General features: G+C 40.7%; 1 protein-coding gene across 2 annotated transcripts in view; it reads left to right on the top strand.

The window, feature by feature from the left end:
- Positions 1 to 19,637, top strand: part of ELMO1 (engulfment and cell motility 1) — a 290,415-nt gene that overhangs the window by 172,209 nt on the left and 98,569 nt on the right. For both annotated transcript variants that reach the window (XM_042888913.1, XM_042888914.1), the window contains exon 17: positions 16,533 to 16,669. In XM_042888913.1, the coding sequence (XP_042744847.1) occupies positions 16,533 to 16,669 (137 nt within the window). The remainder of the gene's footprint in view (positions 1 to 16,532; positions 16,670 to 19,637) is intronic.

Raw genomic sequence — 19,637 nt, 5'->3', positions numbered from 1 at the left:
AAACCTATTAATTTCCAGCTCAATATATTCAGCATGATTTTCAACCTGTTTATCTTTGTGCCAGCTTTGTTCTGTATTTTAATAGCTCTCTTCTTTCTGCTTCTCTCACCTCCCCCATATATTGATATTATTTCATTTCAGCCTTTATCCTGCTAGATTAAATGAGAGTCATTTCAGCCCATTCAAATATACTTCTCCATTTGCTGATGGTTCTAAGAGCCCTTCTTTGCACTTTGTTCTGTTATGTCCTTTATCATGTGTACAGAATTGGAGGCATTATTCCACCCGTGCCTCATTATTGTGGTACTGCTTCTTCACTACCTGTATTAGAAATTCCTCAACAGTACATTTTTAGGATTAATACTGGTTTTCTTGGCATTTTTGTCAGGGCTGCGGCTCTGTGTACAAGGTGCTCTTTCTCTGCTGTTTTTTGTAACTGGTGAGTCTCAGAGTTATGGTAGAAATCCTTTTCATTACTCAAAATCTTTCACTTGTTTCTGTTTGGTTTTGTACAATTCCAATTTCTAGGGGTCTTTAAGTTCTTCCTTTATGGCACACTGATAAAATCAGCCATGCCACCAGCTTTGAGCTCCGGCAAATTTTGTGGAGACACTCCTACATTTTGTGTCGGTGTTTAAATGAAAGTATGTTGGAGGTACTCCTTCATTTTGTGTTTATAATGAAAGTGTATTTTAAAAGAGTTCAAAACTAACACTGGAGAAATCCCAGTAATACAACTCTTTGCTCGATAACTTCCCCCCTTCCTTTTTATTCTTGTCATTTCCGTATTTGGCCAGCATCTCACTCACCTCACCAGTTCTTATATCAAATCCCACTTTCTCCAGATGAACTAATGATTTTCTGTCAGGCACGGAGTGTTATATCAAAATATTTTTTTGAAACTAGTCAGGTGCAGGAGAACTAATCTGTCTGCAGCACAGATAAAGTCCACCACATTTCAGTCCTGAGAAACAATAGTTATTTTGTCAAAGAAGATTAGATGAGTCAGACTTGATCTCTTCTTAGCACACCTGTGCAATATTTATTACAACCTCTGTCCACCTCAGTGTTCTTTTATTTACTTTCTTTCAAAAGGTGTTCCAAAGCTTTGCCTGCTTTTGGAGTAGCTCTGGCAATAACCAATTTCACCCTTCTGCCTGCCAACTTCCTTTTTTTTTTCCCTTCTTTTTATTTTTTTAAGGGGTAAGCCTTCTGTTTGTGTTCCTATACTCGAAACATCCTCACACAACAAATGCATTGAAATCTGCCCCTACATGCAAGGGGGAAGGGCTTCATGGGTTGGGGATTAGCCATTCCTTCCCTCTGTGTTGAGCACAGGCAACCCTGCATATCTTTCTTACTTCACATAAAGCTTCTTCTCTGCTGTTATTTTCATCCTGCCAGAGCCACCCAGTATTTGCACCCATGTCCAGTACCACCAGCACTTGTGAAAGCCCTGGTAGTGGCACATGGTAAAGGAGATATTTAATGTAAAACAGAATCTCCTGAAGCTTGTGTAGAAGTTTAATGCATAACTGGATGCCTTCACATGGGTAGCTTTGAAATCTCAAGCATCTGTAAGACAAAGTTTTGTGAATGTTCAATGGAACTGTGGTTATTTCCACATTTTAAGCACTTTAAAACATTTGAACTGTTGGCAAGATGTGAGAGGCCCACTGCCTGTGTGTCTAGGGTGAGCAGTGTAGGTGGTGAGCCAAGGAAGTGCCAGGCCAGCATGCACGTTATGGGGACAGACTGGAGACTTGTGGTCGCATGGGTGGTTTTATTCCTTAAACTGTGTGCTTCTGAGAGGTGACAGAAACCCCTCATCTGCTCAGACAGAGGCACTGCCTAGTTTGGGTGAGCAGAGGGGCATACAGCTCGAGCAGTGCTCCAGCTTCTGAAAACCTCTGGGATTCTGAATTTTTTAATAGATACATGTGCCTTGCAGAAGTTAGATACACACTATGAGACGTGCCCCAGGGTTACCAGCACAGGTACAGCTTGCAGGCCATTTTTCTAGAAAAACTAGCATGACTCTTTGTAGGAAAGAGAAATCAGAGCTGTGTCTTGCCAGTGCCCAGAAGGAGCTGTTGGCTGTGGTTACCTCCAGCAGGAGAGAGAAGCTGGCACTGGCTGGGTTTTAGTTCCTCACATGCAGTACATCCCAAGTGGAGACAGGGCAGGATCCATTTTCAGGTGATGTATTACTCTGAGCTGCTAATGTCAGTAAACTTCCAAATTTGGTGCCTGTCTGTGCTCAGCAGAAGTTTTCTCAGTAATGAACCAAGTTGGAATTCGATTTGGGGAGAAAAAGTCATGTTCTGAATGGCGTCAATTCAGACTCTCTTTGATTCCTTGCTGGGGAAAATTTCTTGCCTTTGAATTTTAATCTACCTTAACAAAAGCTTCTACTGCTTCTCTCAAGGTGTAACAGGGGAGGAATTCATGTTTTATTTTTCTCGTAAAACCAATCTGAGGCTCTGTTTGCCTTAGTGATTTTGAAACCAGCATTTCTAATCTTTCCTATTTGTGGTGGAGAAATTAAACCATTTATCCCAAAAAGCGTTTGAAGTCTCAATTGTTTCCTGTTGAGTTCTTTGGTTCTTAGTTCTGTAACTTGTCACAAGGTGGATTACTTTACAGTTTGTAAACAGATGCAAATAACCTGTACATACAGCTGTCAAAACTGATCAGATTCATTCAAGAGAGAATTGAAGAATGCTTTCTGAGGGCACAATGATGGCTTTTGCGATGAATTGGTACTGTTTAAGTTGAGTTATGAACCAGTTTATTTCAACAAAAGCAAGGGCATTACACTTGTCTCTTATGCAGTGCCTCTTGAGAGGTGACTGGGATAACGCCTTGGGAAAAACCAACTAAGCAGTAATCCTAAATCTTGTGAACTAATTTTAGATCTGAATGCAGGAGCCAAAAGAAGTCGTCTGAGATGGTTTTTATTTTCCTTGCCTGAAATTTCCTAGTGTCTGCAATGGGAGTAATAGCAGAGAATTTCTAAGCAGCTTAGCTTAGTTCCATTTTTTAAAACAGCCGTAGTCCAAAAGAGAAATTTCAGCTGAAAGGTTTTTGGCTGTATTTTTTTTGGTCCTGAGAAATCGCTGTTTTCATCTTTATAAGTCACTATTCTGTGATCTTCATGCATGCAGACATATTTCTGGTGTGAGTAATAACACGCTTGGGAAAATAAAGACTCTCAAGGAGAAATTAAGCCAATTACTCATGGTCAGGGTGTAATAAAGTGATAGGAAAGATATAACTGTCTTCGGAAGCCTCAAGGCATGATGTAAAAATTACTTTATTCAGTTTCTGTAGTCAACAAGGACAAAACAAATAACAGATTTACCATAAAAAAGAGAAAATGTACATCAAATAACAATGACAACAAGGCCTTAGACTAGATAAGTAGTGGAACAAGCTACAGGGGAATACTGTGCATTTATTAACACCAGGGATGTTCTGGCTTTAGAACACATTTCCTCCTTATTAAACTAATTCTGCGAGTCTTAAAGCATTTTCTGGGCCTCTTTCCCAGTCTTCCCCACATTCACTTCATTTATCCTCAAGGTCTTTTATGCCAAGCATAACAAGAAGAAAACCTGCATCCTTCATTTCTTCAACTAGGTGATTCTCTAAGCTTCTTTATAACCTAAACGGTGTGGTGTTATAATGAATTATGTCTTAATGTTGAATGCTAAATGCCCCAGGATATAGAAGGGGAATAACTTCTAATGCTCGCTCTCTCCAAAACACATTTAAGCAAGAGCAATGATTCCTAGACTAAAATAGATTTTAACATTTTTTACTATAGTATGACTGAATTGCTGATTTTATGTTTCAGCCTATGAAGAAGAGCAATAAATTAAAGCAAGGTGATGTTACAGCCTAATTAAACATTTCTAAAATGTTTAATGATAGTAGTTTTACCTGTCTGAAACTATGCTCTGGTAGCTGCTGTATCAGTCACATTTAAGTTAGTGAGTGAAGTGAAAGCTCCATTGGAATGGCTTATGAATTGAATGTGCCACTTGGAAATGTGTTGTTCAAGTTGTTTATCTTGTTGCTAAACCTATGTTCTAATTACTTGATTTTTTGTGTGCCTCTCAAGAGGTTAAGTTTGACATCTGAAGAATTAATATTGACTAATGCTCTTCTGGAGATTGATGAATGTTCACAGGGCCATTTGAAGATGCTTGGCACTTACACAGTGCATTATGGTGATGATCTCCAATGTATACACAATCAAGCACTAAGATGCAATGTTTTTTGAGCAGCTTGCTTCCTACCATGTGACTGTTGTTCCTTTTTTTTTTTTTCCTGTTTTGTTTTAATTATTCCATTTTGTCTATGTTACAAGACTACGCTTCAGCAGTTTTATTTTTAGAAGTATAGTCCAGATAGCTACAAACATAATTTACAAATTAAGACATGCTGTAGAGGGAGAAGGCAATTTAGGCAGTAGTAGCTAGACAGGAAGATGCAGTTTTCAGAGGGAGTTAATGATCTTCACCTCAATAATGCCAACTGGCTTCCAGTGGTGACTGAGTTCATGTGGAGAGGCAAGGTTTGTGTTTCCCTACACACCTCTAGATTGTCACTGCCTCACCTAGCAGGCGGGCTACAGACCAGGAGATGCACCCTCACCAGTTCTCTCTGGCTTCTTTGAAAATACATGCTGCAGCAGCACTTGACAGTTTCAGCTTCACTTAGCACTCTTATGGTTTCATCAGCCTGGAGTAAATTGCACAGCATTTTCTTGGTCAAATGGGTATCCGGTGGTTGTTTCCCTCTTTTCCACATTTCACTTTCACAAACAGGGAGTAGAAATTATTTGACAGTATGCCCAATATGTGTATTAACATGTAGAATCATAGAATAATTTGGTGTGGAATAGACCTTCAAGATCATCAAGTCCAACCATTGGTATATTTTAAGGGAAGTACAGAATCTTTGGGGATGTAGAAGGCGAGGGAGGAGAGATAATATTGCTAAGGTGAAGTTGTCCTAAATAGGGCTGGAATAGCAATTGTGCTGCATATATTTTTTAAAAAGTCAAGGAGAACTTGTAGGTGTGCATCTATGGTACTTGTGCAAACAGTTTAATTTCAGCACAGTTCAGAAGTAGGTCTAACATGAAAGATGAGTTACCATTGCTCAAGGTTGTGTGATACAGTGCAATTCCCTCACCTTAATCATAGCAATCGTTTTTTTTTTTATAGTGATGTTGTCTTTCCCCATGTCTCATTCTTTCACCTTGTTTGAAACACCATTTGAGTATAGCCAGGTTTGATTCAAAGCAAACTGCGTAATTCCGAGTGCTTTGATTGCCTTTTCTGAGGTGGCAGAGGAGTAGCGTAAGTTTAGCTGGTTTACTTGTTTCCTAGATAAGCAATCATTTTTCCTCCCATAGCTTTGCACTTTGGTAGCTGGCCTGACTGAATAGGCAGGGTGTCAGGCTGCTTAACTTATAGCCCACCATGTGGGTGTTGGAGGTAGCCTAACAGCTTGTCATGAAAGTGCACCAAAGGAGGCACAGCGCACGTACCGACACCTCTGACTGTGATGCAGAGAGCTTGTGGCTAGTCTGTGCCAGCTCTGCATGGGCAGTTCAGCTGTAGCCTCTTATTTATAATAGAAGAATGACTGAGTACCAGGAAAAAGTATTCTCTTCCTTCCTGGCTTGCCTGCTTATTTGTTGCCTTTTCCATCTGCTCATTTTTCTTCCTTGCAGTTCTCCTGCTGTTGCTCACTTGTAAGATCAAATACCAGAGGGGGAAAAACAGTGTTTTTCAAAACAGTTGTCTTAACAGTGACCACATATCTTTTTTACATTGCCATTTTAAACTTTTTTATTTTAACGAAAAGGTCCATGTGAGGGAAGGAGGAATGGAGGCAATTTAGGTAGCTGTCTAGGGACGTAACAACGACAACAAAGATTGTAGACTTACAAGGTTGGTGTTTGCAATGTTTTCCTGAGGATTTTCACAGGCTCCTTTAAATTTTGCTTGCAGATGGAGCCCAAGCCAGCCTATTTAGAGCAGAATTAATTTTCAGTGACAGCTTCTCTCTTGTGAATCAAAACAGCATGGCTTGTATTTCAAATGGCAACCAGAGTTATCTTCTTGATGAAGTATCTCAGAGAAGGACTTTGGAGAGGCATGAGCTGTGCAACCTGTAGTGCAGTCTATGTAGCTTCTCATATAAAGAAAATGGGTAATTAGTGGTAAGAGTAATCATTGTGGCAAGAATCGCTTCAGGAGGAGAAGCAGTAAGTCAGAGTAAGAAGTGAAACATCAGCAGTCCTGCCCTGAGAGATACTCCCTCAGTGTGCTGCCTGTGGGAACAGCAAGGAGATGCACAAGTGAAGGCAGGACAGGTGCCTGCTTCAGCACATGGGCATTTCTGTCTCCAGCCCTCAGTGATCTGGGTCTGTGGAGATGCAATAGTTAGCAGAAAGAGTACAGCATTTAGGAATAAACTTTGCCAGTGAGTACTGTAGGACTGAAAAGACCGGTTACACGTTGTGACTGCCTGCATGCTGCTCTTTATGAATGCTGAGAACGTCTGCCTCCCCCACTGTTACTGTCATTCTTCTTGATTTGTCTGGAGATATGGATAGGCTAGTTTCTTTGAGAGCTTAGGAGAAAGAGGCTCTTACAAGGAAAGGACTAGGGTATCAACATTTAGCAGATGTGATAAGGTGTTCCCCTCGTTATGCTGGAGCTTAGTTGGCCTTCTGTAAATGCCTCCATCTATGTAAATCAGCCCACAAGTAGACAAACAGTCCACAGACTTAGAAAATGTCAGAAATGCTTTTTAAAATGTTTTTTAAGCCTTCATGTAACCATCATTGGCTTGTGTACAGGACCCTGACAGAGCAATGGTGTCAACCTTTGTAAGAAGTTTTGCCAACCATGCCTACTTTTTATACACACCTCTGTCGTTTCTGATTTATATGTGCAATACCCTTCTGCTCTGTATTCTTACCAGAAGTGACCGTAAATATTGCTTAGTCCCTAAGGAGGTTTATCATGTTGATTTGTTAACATTCTTTAATATTGTTATTGAGAGATGCTGTAGATACACAGTCGCATAATTGCAGATCTGTTCTTGCATATCTCTGTCTCTTTTTCACAACAGACATTCTTTTTTTGGTGTGACAAATATAAGCCCTTGTTTTCCATACCATTTCAACTCACAGTTTTCTCCTAGAAGTGCCTGATTAATGCAGATGAAGTGCTCCCTCACCTCTGACAACAATGCACTTGTTTATCAATCAGATTTCAAAAGCACGTTTTCTTACTGTTACTGATTGCTGCTTTTTTATACTGGGAATAACAGAGGAGAGAAGAGGGAATTCGAGTGCTTTCCTGGTTGGCCAGGAGAGTGGTGTGACACATCATAGAGGCAATTCAAATCTATTCATATCCAGCACCTGTTTTATCACAAATAAAAATAGACTTCTATGGAAAGAGATGGAGAGCCCTTATCAGAACAGCACTGATTCTTTGCAATCTTTTTCAGTTCCTTGTTGTGTATAAGAATCATTTTAGTAACTTTCCTCTCCTTGCACTTTGGCTTTCTGTTTACATTTCTGCTTGGTCTTCAGGTCCATTGTAAGCAGAAGTCTCTGTGTTTACAGGTAGTTGCCAAAAAGAAATATTTCTATGAAATCAGCCCGGTATGTGGACACTTCTGCTGCATTGGTTTCATTCAGTTGTTTGCCCTCAGCTCTGGTTGTAACAGATTGAGTCTGCCTGTACCTCATTTCTTGAACTTCTTCCCTATGGATGGAGCAGAGATGCCAGCTGTGAGCAGCCATATCTGCTGGTAGCTGTAAGTGCAGGCTTTACTGACTTGTACTGCAGAAGTGGAAATTCTTCTGTTTTTATTTGGGAAAGTGAGAGAGGGGAATTTTTAAATGATGGATCCTTTATTTAATGATATCCTGGGGAGGGAAGGCAATTTTATGATACAGCAGTAATCATCTTCAAAGAAAAACCAGTTAAGTCGATGAAGAGGTTTGGGGCTTCATGTACTGTAGGCATCTAAGTCGTCTCCTCAGGCTTGAGGCTTTGTGGAATCTTTCCTTCTCATTGCCTAGTGGAATTTATTGTCAGCCTAGAAAAAGGAAGGCAAACAGACTTTAAGAAGCCTTTTATATGTACTTTTCTTCCATTTTCTCTCAATTGCTCTCCTAATGAGAAATCTTCTTGGTTCGGAGAAATGCTGTTGCCTTTCGTCTTTATGAGGAGTTGTGGTTTTACTGCACTTTAGGAATTTTGTATCCTTTCTCTTCCAGATAAACCACTGGATGTATCTGGTCTCTCTTACCCGTGTATTTCTAGATAATTCTACTTAGCTTGTTAAGAAGGGACACTTCTGCTCTGCATTACATGATCAACTCATCACTTTTTCAAATAATGGTGTGTATGCTACTGTAGTGCTGTGAACACCAAATGAATTTTGGGCTCCTTGACTGTGTTTGCACTGGTTCTCCTCCTCTCCAGGACTGAGGGTATCGCAGTGACCAGCTCTGTAGTATCCTCTTTGTGAGAAATGGAAATGGGAAGCAAACTGAACTCTTAATTTTCATTTGAAAAATGGATTTTGATTGGTTCTGATACCCTTGTCAGGAATTCTGGGATGACATTTTCACATACATACACCTACTTCTGGAGGAAACTGTGGCACATCCTGCACAGTTCATTAGTCCAGTGTCTTATCCTTTTTCTTTTTTTTTTTTCCAATGCAGGCAAAACAGAACTCTTAAATAATACATAGATTCGGAGTTTAACAAATGCAGCTTAGCTCTCTGTATTATTTTACTGTGTCTCAAAGCTTAGGAACTTGCATCTCACACTTTCAGTTCAAATAGAAAAGATCAGTGGCTTCAGTTCAAATCACAGCCAATCCTAAACTGTGCTGTTCCCTAAGAAAGTCATGACTGGTAGCATCATTACTACTCCATAAACTGCCAGCGTAATGTGAAATTGGTTGTACAAGATAAAAATGAGGGCCAAAACCATCACCAAGATTTTTGACACGATAGATTTCAAAGCTGAATGTTGTTGATTCTTGCTAAGGATAATCACTGAATGTGGACATCTTTCTTTTTTTCTTTTTTTTCTTTTTTTCTTTTTTTTTTAATAGTGGGAAGGGGCAGAACCTGACAAGCAACTGCTCCCTGCTCAAAAAAAAAGTGACATCTTTTTGACATCTTTTTCAATGGTTCGTGCACACATTCAGACAAACATACATGTAAGTGAGCATAACAGGCTTTAGGTATGGTGTTCTAGAAATAATTTTATAAATAATTGATTGTTCCAGTAAGGGATTTACCTGAGAGTAATTTTTTCTATTCATGACACATTCTCTTACATGAACTCCAAAGCAAATATAAAATTTGAGCTAAAATATACATACCAAGCAAGCTGCAGTATGCATTTGCTTGTCAGTAAGACTCAGCTCATGCTTTGGCAATTTGTCCCATCTCAGATGTGATGTTCAGACTTACTAATATATTGAAAAGATACCCATAGGGAGGGATCAACGCTGCCCACAGCACAGCTCATGCTTAATAGCAGTATGAATCAGGAAGTGCCACTTGGAAGAATTCAAAAGGGAAGCTGTCTCTTGAAATTAACAGTATTTTGTTGTTATTATTCTTTCTTTTACTAGGGCTGAGAATCTAGAGCTGGATTCTTACAGAAAACCATAGATTGCAGATGCTCCATGGTTTTAACAGCATGGCTTCTGCAAGGCAGTAGCTGTGTGCCCAGGTGCAGTGTCAGCAGTCTCCCAGGGGCTGCTCTACGGGTCCAACTGGAACAAGATACAAAGTGCATTTTGCTGGCATAAACAGGAGATGTGCAACCCCTGTTTGGTTCCTGTGTGTTTGGTAGATATTTGAGAAATTTGGAAAGCAGGCAAACGTAATCAGTGGTGTTCTGCAAGCCTTTTAAATAACACCCCTCTCTACAGAATCAAGTGCTTCATCTGCAAATGAGATGCTTGATCTTGAGACGGTGTCTGGATGCAGGACTTGAGTGCATGTGAAGTTTGAGGACAACACTAAATTGGAGGATCTGTTGACTCCGTCAAGTGCAGAGAAGCCTTGCAGAGAGGTCTTGACAGATGTGAGGGCTGGACAGTCACCAAGTGCATGAAACTGTACAAGAGCAAGTGCCAAATTCTGCATGTGCATCAAATGGGCACCACAATTGAAGCAGGGCATAACATCGTTAGAGAGCATCCAAAGAAGGGTGTGAAGGTAGGGAAGGGTCTGAAGGGCAAGGTGTATGAGGAACTGCTGAGGGCCCTTGGTTTACTCAGCCCAGAGCAGAGGAGCTGAGGGGAGGCCCGATGGCGGCTGCAGCTCCTCACAGGGAGCGGAGGGCAGCGCTGAGCTCTGCTCTGTGTGACAGCGACAGGCTGAGGGAACGGCATGGAGCTGTGCCAGGGGAGGGCCGGGTTGGGGGTTAGGGACAGGGTCTGCAGCAGAGGTGGTCAGGCGCTGGAACAGGCTGCCCAGGGTTATGGCCCCAAGCTGCCTGAGTTCGAGAGACATTTGGACAACACTTTCCAACGTAGGGTTTGATTTTGGGTGGTCCTTTGTGGAGACAGGAGTTGGACTTGATGATTCTCGTGGGTTCCTTCCAACTGGAGATATTTTGCAATACTGTGATTCTGTGATTATTGCACTGCTGTGGTTATGGGCCTGACTTGCCTTAAACCACACTGCTTCCCTATCAAGTTACAGAAGGGTGGCCAGAGATATTTCAAATCTTTGCCAGCAGACTACAGGGGTCACTGGTGTAAAGAACTTGGCAATTGCAGTACTTCTGCAGTACTAGTGCACTTTTTCTTATGTGCTGTATGTATTACTGAGAGAATTTTTGATTGTGTATATATAAAAATGGTCATGGCAGTACTTATTTTTACTTCATCTCATCTTCAGGGAGAAGCAGAAATTGCAGTGCTCTTTCTCTTGGGAGGGCTAGTGAGAATTAGTTACTCTTTGATTGTCTTCTGTTATTGCAAATAATAATCCCAGAGGAGGCTAGCAGAGATTATATTTCCAAAGTCCATATTGCACTGTTCATATATATATATCTTGCTGCATTTCAGAAACTGCAGTGGATCTTTCTGCAACCCCCTTCCTTCCCTATCAAATATTAGCAACTCCATTTTGTGAAATCAAGGACAAAAAGCAGCGGGGATAAATGAGTCACTCAGAATTAAACAGCAGCTTGGTAATAGATCCGTGTGGGGAGCTGATCACACAGATTCCAGGTATTTTTCAGTCAGGGAAGTATCTCCAAGCCACTTTCTCATTGAAGCTTTGCAAACTGCTTTCCCAAGATTCTGCAGATCTTCTTCCTTCATCTCAAAGGCATTTTGGCATGTTTCTCTTGATGAGTTTCGCAGTATGAAGGATCTGCTAATACCACCACCAGTGCAGAGCCTACTTCTTACCTGAGGGTCTGTCTGTCCTTTTACATGTGGCAAGATTAATGCTAGGGGACCATATTGCTAGTATAAATATATGTTTTTATATTATAAGCATATGTGGCTAACTAAATAATTTGATTGAAGCTCACTGCCTGGTCTTCAAATATTTGAGAATACAGAGCAATGTTATCACTTTTGTATTATCTCTTTAAAAGATGACAAAAGTCCTTCTTTCTGAAAAAAGACTACTTACATTACCCCAAACTTGTTCCCCATGGCACCATGGATGCATCTTGAAAATAATGGGCAGCACTGTGAGCCTCTCTGTTGTTGTAGTTTTGTGGGGAAAGAAAGACCATCTCTGTGTTACTTCCAAGTATTGTGCAAAATAAATTAAAGGAGAAAAAAATTGTACTCAGAGTTTTCCCTCTTCCAAGTGAAAATTGTGTGTACCATTGTTCTTAAGGTGAAGGAAAAGATGTAAACAGCGCCATAGCCTGCAATCTGTTTGAGTGTTTAAGCAGAAATGTGAGGGCAGTAGGGGCAACATCAGCACCGGTTGCCTTGGATTCTTACTGGTTTGGGCTGTGAGAGGTGACACCTCAGCCTGATGTCTGTCTGGTGCTCTCAGCCTTTCCCGAAGTCTGTCCTGCAGACAGAAATCTGTATTGTCCATATTCTGTTCACCACAGCAACACTGACATTTAAATCTCTGTTGTACTTCAGATCAAACAGTTATTGAAACATTGTAGTGTACCTGTGCCCTTCCAAGACAGGCGTATGGTCTTGACAGAGTAGAAGAAGTTTGTCTCCGATGGTGTTGTTTCTCATGGGAGAGAGCATCCAGATACAAAGTGAAAAATGAAGAAAAAAACTTTTCTCTCTCAATTTGTTTTCCTTTTTTCTATTTCCTCTACTAATCAACAGAATACAACATATCGTATCCATTTACTGTTTGAACAGTCAGGGATGCTTGAATGTCTTTCTCGTAATTTAGGAATTGTTTCAGGGAAAGACTAAAAAATACACATTGAAGTAACCACATAAACTTCCAGATAGAAATCAGCTCTTTTTTTTTTCTTTTTTTTTTTCTTTTTTTTTTTTCTTTTTTTCTCTTTTTTTTTCTTTTTCCTACCAATGCAATTTATGTTGAGAAATGAACTAAGCTTCTTCCTCAAAGTCACAGCTATAGATCAGCTAGGAGCTTGAAGGACTACTTAAATCCTGATAGGTGACACACTGATGTACAGCTTCAAGAACTGTGCCAAGAAAGGAAAAATCAACAAGATCTTCACCTGATTTATGTAGGCTGGAGCTTTCTTCTGTGACTTGCCTTGCCTTTAAAAGGTGATCTCATGGAGGCATAATTAAAACTTGATGATGTTATTAAATAATCATGATGATTTGTGTCCCTGTGTTGCAGCCATATGTATGTTTTTGCGTTGCTTACAAATGTGGCTAGTTCTTGCTTGTGAAAATGAAGGTTACAGTGTACTTACTGGGCTTAAGGCCAGAAATTTTTCATGCAGCTCTTTTGTGAAAGGTCTCCAAATAATTCTAATGCTGGATCTCTGTTTTTGTTTACAATTAGTCAAACTGCAAGCTAGTGGGGAAAAAAAAACCAAATCCAAGAAGTTTTGACAACTAAATTTGCCCTCTCAGTGGAGAGAGGCAGTACCCTGACAGCAGAGATACTGACTTAGGAATGGAGGCAGTGGAAGTTGTGACGAAGTATTTACTCTGATCTGAAAACCACTGGTAACTCAGTTTTGCCTTTTTCTTCGTCCTCCTCTTGCTTGAGTAATGGAGAAAGAAAGTGTTGGGTCAGGGTTTCTCTCACTAGATGTTTAGAAACTGAGCAGAAGGTAGAGCTGACCTGCAGCCTATAGATACGCTCTAAAGATTGCTAAGATTAATAAAGATTGCTGATGTGCTTCATTTACAGTGTTCCCACTGAATTAAATTACTTGGGCTAGAATTTTTGAGATATACAAAAAGCTGCCTTTGAAATCAATTCTGGGTATTTTTCTCTGCTATCTGGATGCTGGTGGGAATTTTGAAGAAAGTATGCATCGTCTGTCTTTTAATTTTTCTTAGGATTTGTTCTGTGCCTTAAGATTCCTTCTGCTTTCTGACAGTCCTAACGTTCTCCACTTATATAAATAACAGTGATTTTTTACTCTCATTTTTGGACTGAAAAGGCATAAACCACAATGTGTTTACTTATAGAAAAGATGGGGGGACAGCACCTCTGATTCTGCGTGCATGGTAGTCAGCATAGTAGATACAGTTTGGGTTTGATTATGATAAGAAGCATGAGTTAGAACTGATAATCAAGATCATGAGAATCCCCAGCCTTTCTATTAACTTTGATTTATTGATCATTATGAGTAGGAGCAGAGAGAAGCTTTGGCTCAGAGGAGGACCAGAAAGGCCAGTGTGCACTGGGGTTATTGCCTTGTTTCACACTGTGATTTACAGTGACAGTACAGGCTGCATTCTTCTGCTTGGTGTTATTTTATTTCTTCTCATCACGATAGTATTTCATGACTTAAAGACAAGTGCCCTCTGAGAATCTGTTCCGTTGTTTCTCTGACATTATTACAGGCTGAAGGTCTGATTATTGGAAGCGCTGAGCCCTTGCAGCTCCTGCTGAATGAATGGAAACTGAAGGTGCTCTGAAAATTAGCCTGAGGTGTTTTGTCCTTTTAAAGCAATTGAGCCCTGCCTCATAAATACAGGTCTCTGCTTTGACTAATTCCCCCCTGTCAGCACATCCTTTTAAGTAAATGCCGTTTATTTGATTAGAATGAAACCTATGCTCCAAAATTAACTCTCATCTTCGCTACATAGCTGAGGAATTTATTAGATTTTAGTAAGTCTCATGTTAAAATTAAGCCTCAAATGTACAATTAAGCTTTAGAGTTTTGCTTTGTAATTGGAATACTGCATCTTGAGAAAGATCAAAAACCACATTTCTTGGAGGCTTCAGGTGACTGTAAGCACATCTGGTGTTTCTTTGGTGTTTGTAGCAGCTACTAACATGGCAGAAGTTGCAAAGCATACTGGAAGGGTATTTTTGTGGCTAGAGGTACTAAGACCAAGAGCTTGAATCTCATACAAGGAGTCAGCCTACCTCTACCATTCACATTCTCTTTGTTCTAATTTCTCTGGTCTCACTGAGAGAAAGAAAATATCATGCAATGATGCAGCTTCAAGGAAAAGAGCATTTTATCCCAATGATGAATACTACTACCATTCTTCAAGAGGATGAAACACACCTAAGCTATGGCTGTTTGATCCTGAAGGAAGGGAAGATGCTGCTGTATGGGCACGTGAGTGACTACTGAAAAAGAGCAGAATAGTGGATGGAGAACTGAGAGATGAAACAGAGATTTGAGAACAGGGTACATGATAAAGAACTGAATCAACATGACTGCTCTTTCTAAAGAAGATAAATGTGCAACCTACTTGGAGATGGCAGGGTTTAAAGATCCTCTTCTGCCCTTGGCTAAAGCCCCTTTCGTTCCTGGGTTCTCAAAGAGGCCCAGAGTTCAGTGTTGCTTCAGCTCTACCCTTAGTATTTGAAAATACATTCTTCACTCAAGGAGATTCAAAGCAGTCTTATCAAACTAAACTCTGCCTTTCTAGAATCATCATGATAGTATTCTTTTATTTTGCCTTCCTTTAAGCCTGTATTTGATTTTTATAAATAACGTTTCGTGTGTGTGGTGTTTTGTTTTCTTTTGTTTTTCCTTGCCCCACCCCAAATAAGGGACAGGTGACATAAGATCCATTTGTTTCCAGTTATTTTCAAAGAACAAATTTAACCAGTTATATTTTCATCCATATGTCTATCTAGATTTCTCTGTTTACCTCTGTGGTATGTCCATATACAATATGGTAGCTAATCAGCTGTGTCAGCAGAACTTCATATTTCAGTACATTGATCTAATATTGGACCACAACAACCCCAGGCAACGCTACAGGCTTGGAACAGAGTGGCCTGAAGATTGTGTGAAAGAAATGGCCCCGAGGCTGTTGGTTGACACAGCTAAATGTGAGCCAGCAGTGTGCCCAGGTTGCCAAGAAGGCCAATAGCATCCTGGCTTGTATCAGAAATAGTGTAGCCAGCAGGAACAGGGAAGTGATCATCTCCCTGTACTCGGCTCTGGTGAGGAACCTTGAGTACTGTGTTGAGTTTTAGGCCCCTCAATACACAAAGACTTTGAGGCCCTGGAGTGTGTTCAGAGAAGGGCAGTGAAGCTGTGAGAAGTCTGGAGCACAAGTCTTATGAGGAGCAGCTGAGGGAGCTGGGATTGTTAGTCAGGAGAAGGGGAAGCTCAGGGGAGACCTCATTGCTCTCTGCAACCACCTGAAAGGAGGTGCTGGCACAGTGGTAGTTGGCTTTTTCTCCCTAGTAACTAGTGATAGGATGGGAGGGAATGGCCTCAAGTTCAAGTTGGCTGTTGGGAAGCATTTCTTCTCTGGAAAGAGAGGCACTGGAATGGGCTGTCTAGGGAGGTTGTCACCATCCCTGAAGGTGTTCAAGAGGCATTTAGATGTTGCAGTAAGGGATATGGTTTAGTGGGAAATATTGATGGTAGGTGGACGATTGGAACAGATGATGTTGGAGGTCTTTTCCAACACTGGTGATGTTTAGTGTTTGTTCTCAGCTGTCAATTCAACTGTTAGCAGTTGAAAGATTGTTTCATTGAGGATACTTACGTTTCTACCTGTATCTTTCTCTGTCCTGAAAACAAAAACATAGCATTGGTTAGGCACCCACTGCGAGAATACTCAGGCAAGGTGGTCATTGCTTCCTCTTGCTCTTGCTGGTGGTCTCATGCAGAGAAGCACTGTGTTTCATTAACTTTAAGGCTAGATTTTCAGGATTACGTTTTGACAACCTTTGCTACTAGAACTAGGATTGCTGTGAAGTATGGTTTGTGACTGGTTGTACTATGTGCACGTTTGGGGAGATGATGTTGTTGTTTGGGTTTTTTTTCCTCATTCCTTTAAATGTTTTATTCCACTACTCCTTGTTTTTCTGTTTTTAGCCAGTGAGACGTGCAATGATTTCCATCCCATGTTCTTCACACATGACAGATCATTTGAGGAGTTCTTCTGCATCTGCATTCAGCTCTTGAACAAGACATGGAAAGAAATGAGGGCAACTTCGGAGGACTTCAATAAGGCAAGAAAAGGGGTGGGGAGGGAATCACTGGGCAGAATGGTGAAATAAGGCCGTGCTTCCCTAGAGGTACAGAGATTAACTGATCCCACTTCTGCTGAATGCTGTAGGGTGTCTTCTGTTCAGATTCTCTGCACATTGGAGGGGCAGCATTTAGAAAGCAGCAGCTGGAATGGAAGGAATAAGAGAAGTTCATAGACCTTTTTCAATCATCTTTAACTGCAGACTGAAAATAAAAACCTGGCTTGAGGCGAAATTCTGCCTTTTTATGTTAGCAAGATTATGCTGAAGTGCTGCAGCCTCTGATGTTGTAAATAATGCAAAGAGATTGCTGCAGTGATAATTCTGTGCATCCCTTTCATTTCGTACAAACACTAAAGTGGTAAAATATTCAAGAGGGTCACAATTCCTGACAAAGTGCTGTACAGTCTGGCCAGCTGAAACAAAACAGAACAAGTAAGTATTGTTATTGCACCCTTTTCACTGTAAGAGAAATCTGAAAGTTTCAACCAATCTTCTGACCGACAACAAAGCTGTTGAGAACAAGGCTGTTTGTCTTTATGGGCCCTAGGTAGCTTTGGAATTTTGCAAGTAGGACAAAATTGTGTTTATGTGACCTGCTGGCATCTTCATCATTTTGGGGATCCTTCAACTGACTCTTGAGCCTCTGCCTGAGATCAGATGTTGATTATAGACATATTGCTTGAGTATGAAAAGTAAGACATTGCGTCATCATCTCCCTAAGAAGCGCTCTGTTATCACCAGATGTGAATGTTATGTGTACACTAGTAAGGATGATCATTTCTGACTTCTTAATGAAATGGTCTAAGACATTTTCCACTGCAGAGGGAAAGTGAATACTTAGGACACAGTATGAAATAACCTTTGTTGATGTCTTCATGGTAAGATACTTCTAGTTAGCAGCAATACCTGAACACTGGCAAAAAAAACAAAGGGAAGTCCAAAATGCAGACAGGATAACCTAAAGGCTTGCTCTTGTGTGGAATTTCTGACACGTTTCTCTTTCCAAGTGGTACAGAACTGCAGAGAGAGTAATAGCAAGATAATCTACTGAAGAATGTAGAAAATGAAAAGTAAGGAGTTAAAAGTAATAACTTTTTTTTAATAGACCATTTCGTAATATGTGGTTGTTTTAAACAAGTGTATTAATAACTGCCTATTGCTTATAGGCCTTCTTTCTCAGGAGAAGGATTTGTGTATATAACTTTCTACAACTTCAGTTGGAATACTGTTAGTAATCCTGGGGAATTCAAGTAAAAGTAGGCCTATTTCTGGCAACAGCCAAGATCATCCTAGGAGAAAATACAGAAATGTGCTTGTTAGAGTTAGACTTTGGAACTTTGGAAGGTCAGCTAGTTTCTTCTCAGCTCTGATAAGTGAGTTAGTTGTGTTTTTATGTTACTGAAAATCTAGTGACTTTACCCAGCAATTCTTCCAGAATGTGCAGGCTGGCAGTGGATTCTGCTGCCTGTGTCATGGAAGACATAGGCAGCCTTTAACTTCACAGAATAAATGTGTACTCTTGCAGCCCACAAGGCCAACAGTATCCTGCACTGTATCAAAAGAGAGGTGGCCAGCATGGTGAGGAAGGTGATTGTTCCTCTGTACTCTATCCTCATGAGGCCCCATCTGGAGTACTGCATCCAGCTGTGGGGCCTCCAGCTCAGGAAAGATGTGGAGCTTTTATAGACGGTCAACAGGAGGGCCATGATCAGAGGGCTGAAACACCTCTCCTGTGAAGACAGGTTGAAGGAGCTTGGCTTGTTTATCTTGGAGAAGACTGGAGAGACCTCATTATGGCCTTCCAGTATTTAAATTGAGATTATAAAAAGGAGTGAAATCAACTTTTTACATGGGTAGATTGTGAAAGGAAAAAGGGGAAATGGTTATAAACTAAAGAAGGAGGAATTTAGATTAGATGTCTGGGAAGTTTTTCATTGAGAGAGTGGTGAGGTGCTGGCACAGGCTGCCCAAAGGATTTGTGGATGCCCTATCCCTGGAGGCCAACTAGGTGATGCCCTGAGCAACCTGATCTAGTGCTTAATCTCGTGAGTGGCAACCCTGGTCACAGCAGGGGGGTTGGAACTAGGTTATCCTTGAGGTCCCTTCCAACCCAAGTCATTCTGTGATTCTTTGAAACATGAAAGTTGTGCTGGTGCTTGAGAGATCCATCCAGAATCTCTGCCTGCTGAAATCATTCTTGGTTTTTTAACCTTTTTCATTAAGGGGAGTGCTATAAACTCCTGTGGTTTTCATTTCTAGCAGTTCAGTTATGGTCTGCTTATCTAAATCTTTTCAGTTAGTCACAAGATTTTTCTGCTCTTAGCCACTTCAGATGATGTGTAGTAGTGGTGTGCATTACTCAGCTGATAACTGTCTTAAAGGGATCTGTGAGTAAGGTAAACTATGTTGTCACATGGGCTTGTGAAGCACTTCTGGATTTGTGGAGGATGAGATGTTATGTAGTGGTACACAAAGTTTACTCATCCGGTTGGTACCTGACAGCTGCCAGTGCTGATGACTTTACTAAGCCAAACCAATCAACATTGTTTTTAATCATTACTTGGCAAGCAGCTTTGGTGATCTTGACGTGTTAATATTCTTTCTTCATCCTTTCTGTGTGCTGAGTACCTGTTCTTTATGCAGTGTGTTCTGCAAACTTGACAGGCAAAGGCTGTATAGACCCAGGGAGCATTCGGCCTACCCTTTCAGGAGTAAATGGGAGTAAAGCAGAGACCTTACAGCATGCAGTAACTTAGCTGATGGTGAAGAATTCTCTTTTCTCCTATCTTTGTATTACTATTATTCAGATTCAGTAACTTGATTGTCTTGATAATGTGTGAAACATTACTTGGCTAAAATCTGCTATCTACCTGAGTGATGGGATCATTTCTTTTCTTCCTTCTTCCCTTCCTACTCCAAAATACACAAGACAAAATTGGAAGCTCTT

This window comes from Lagopus leucura, unplaced genomic scaffold, assembly GCF_019238085.1.
Source record: "Lagopus leucura isolate 7727_CA_CO unplaced genomic scaffold, USGS_WTPT01 Super-Scaffold_100157, whole genome shotgun sequence".
Classification (NCBI taxonomy): domain Eukaryota; kingdom Metazoa; phylum Chordata; class Aves; order Galliformes; family Phasianidae; genus Lagopus; species Lagopus leucura.
This window is presented reverse-complemented; position numbering and strand designations above follow the sequence as displayed.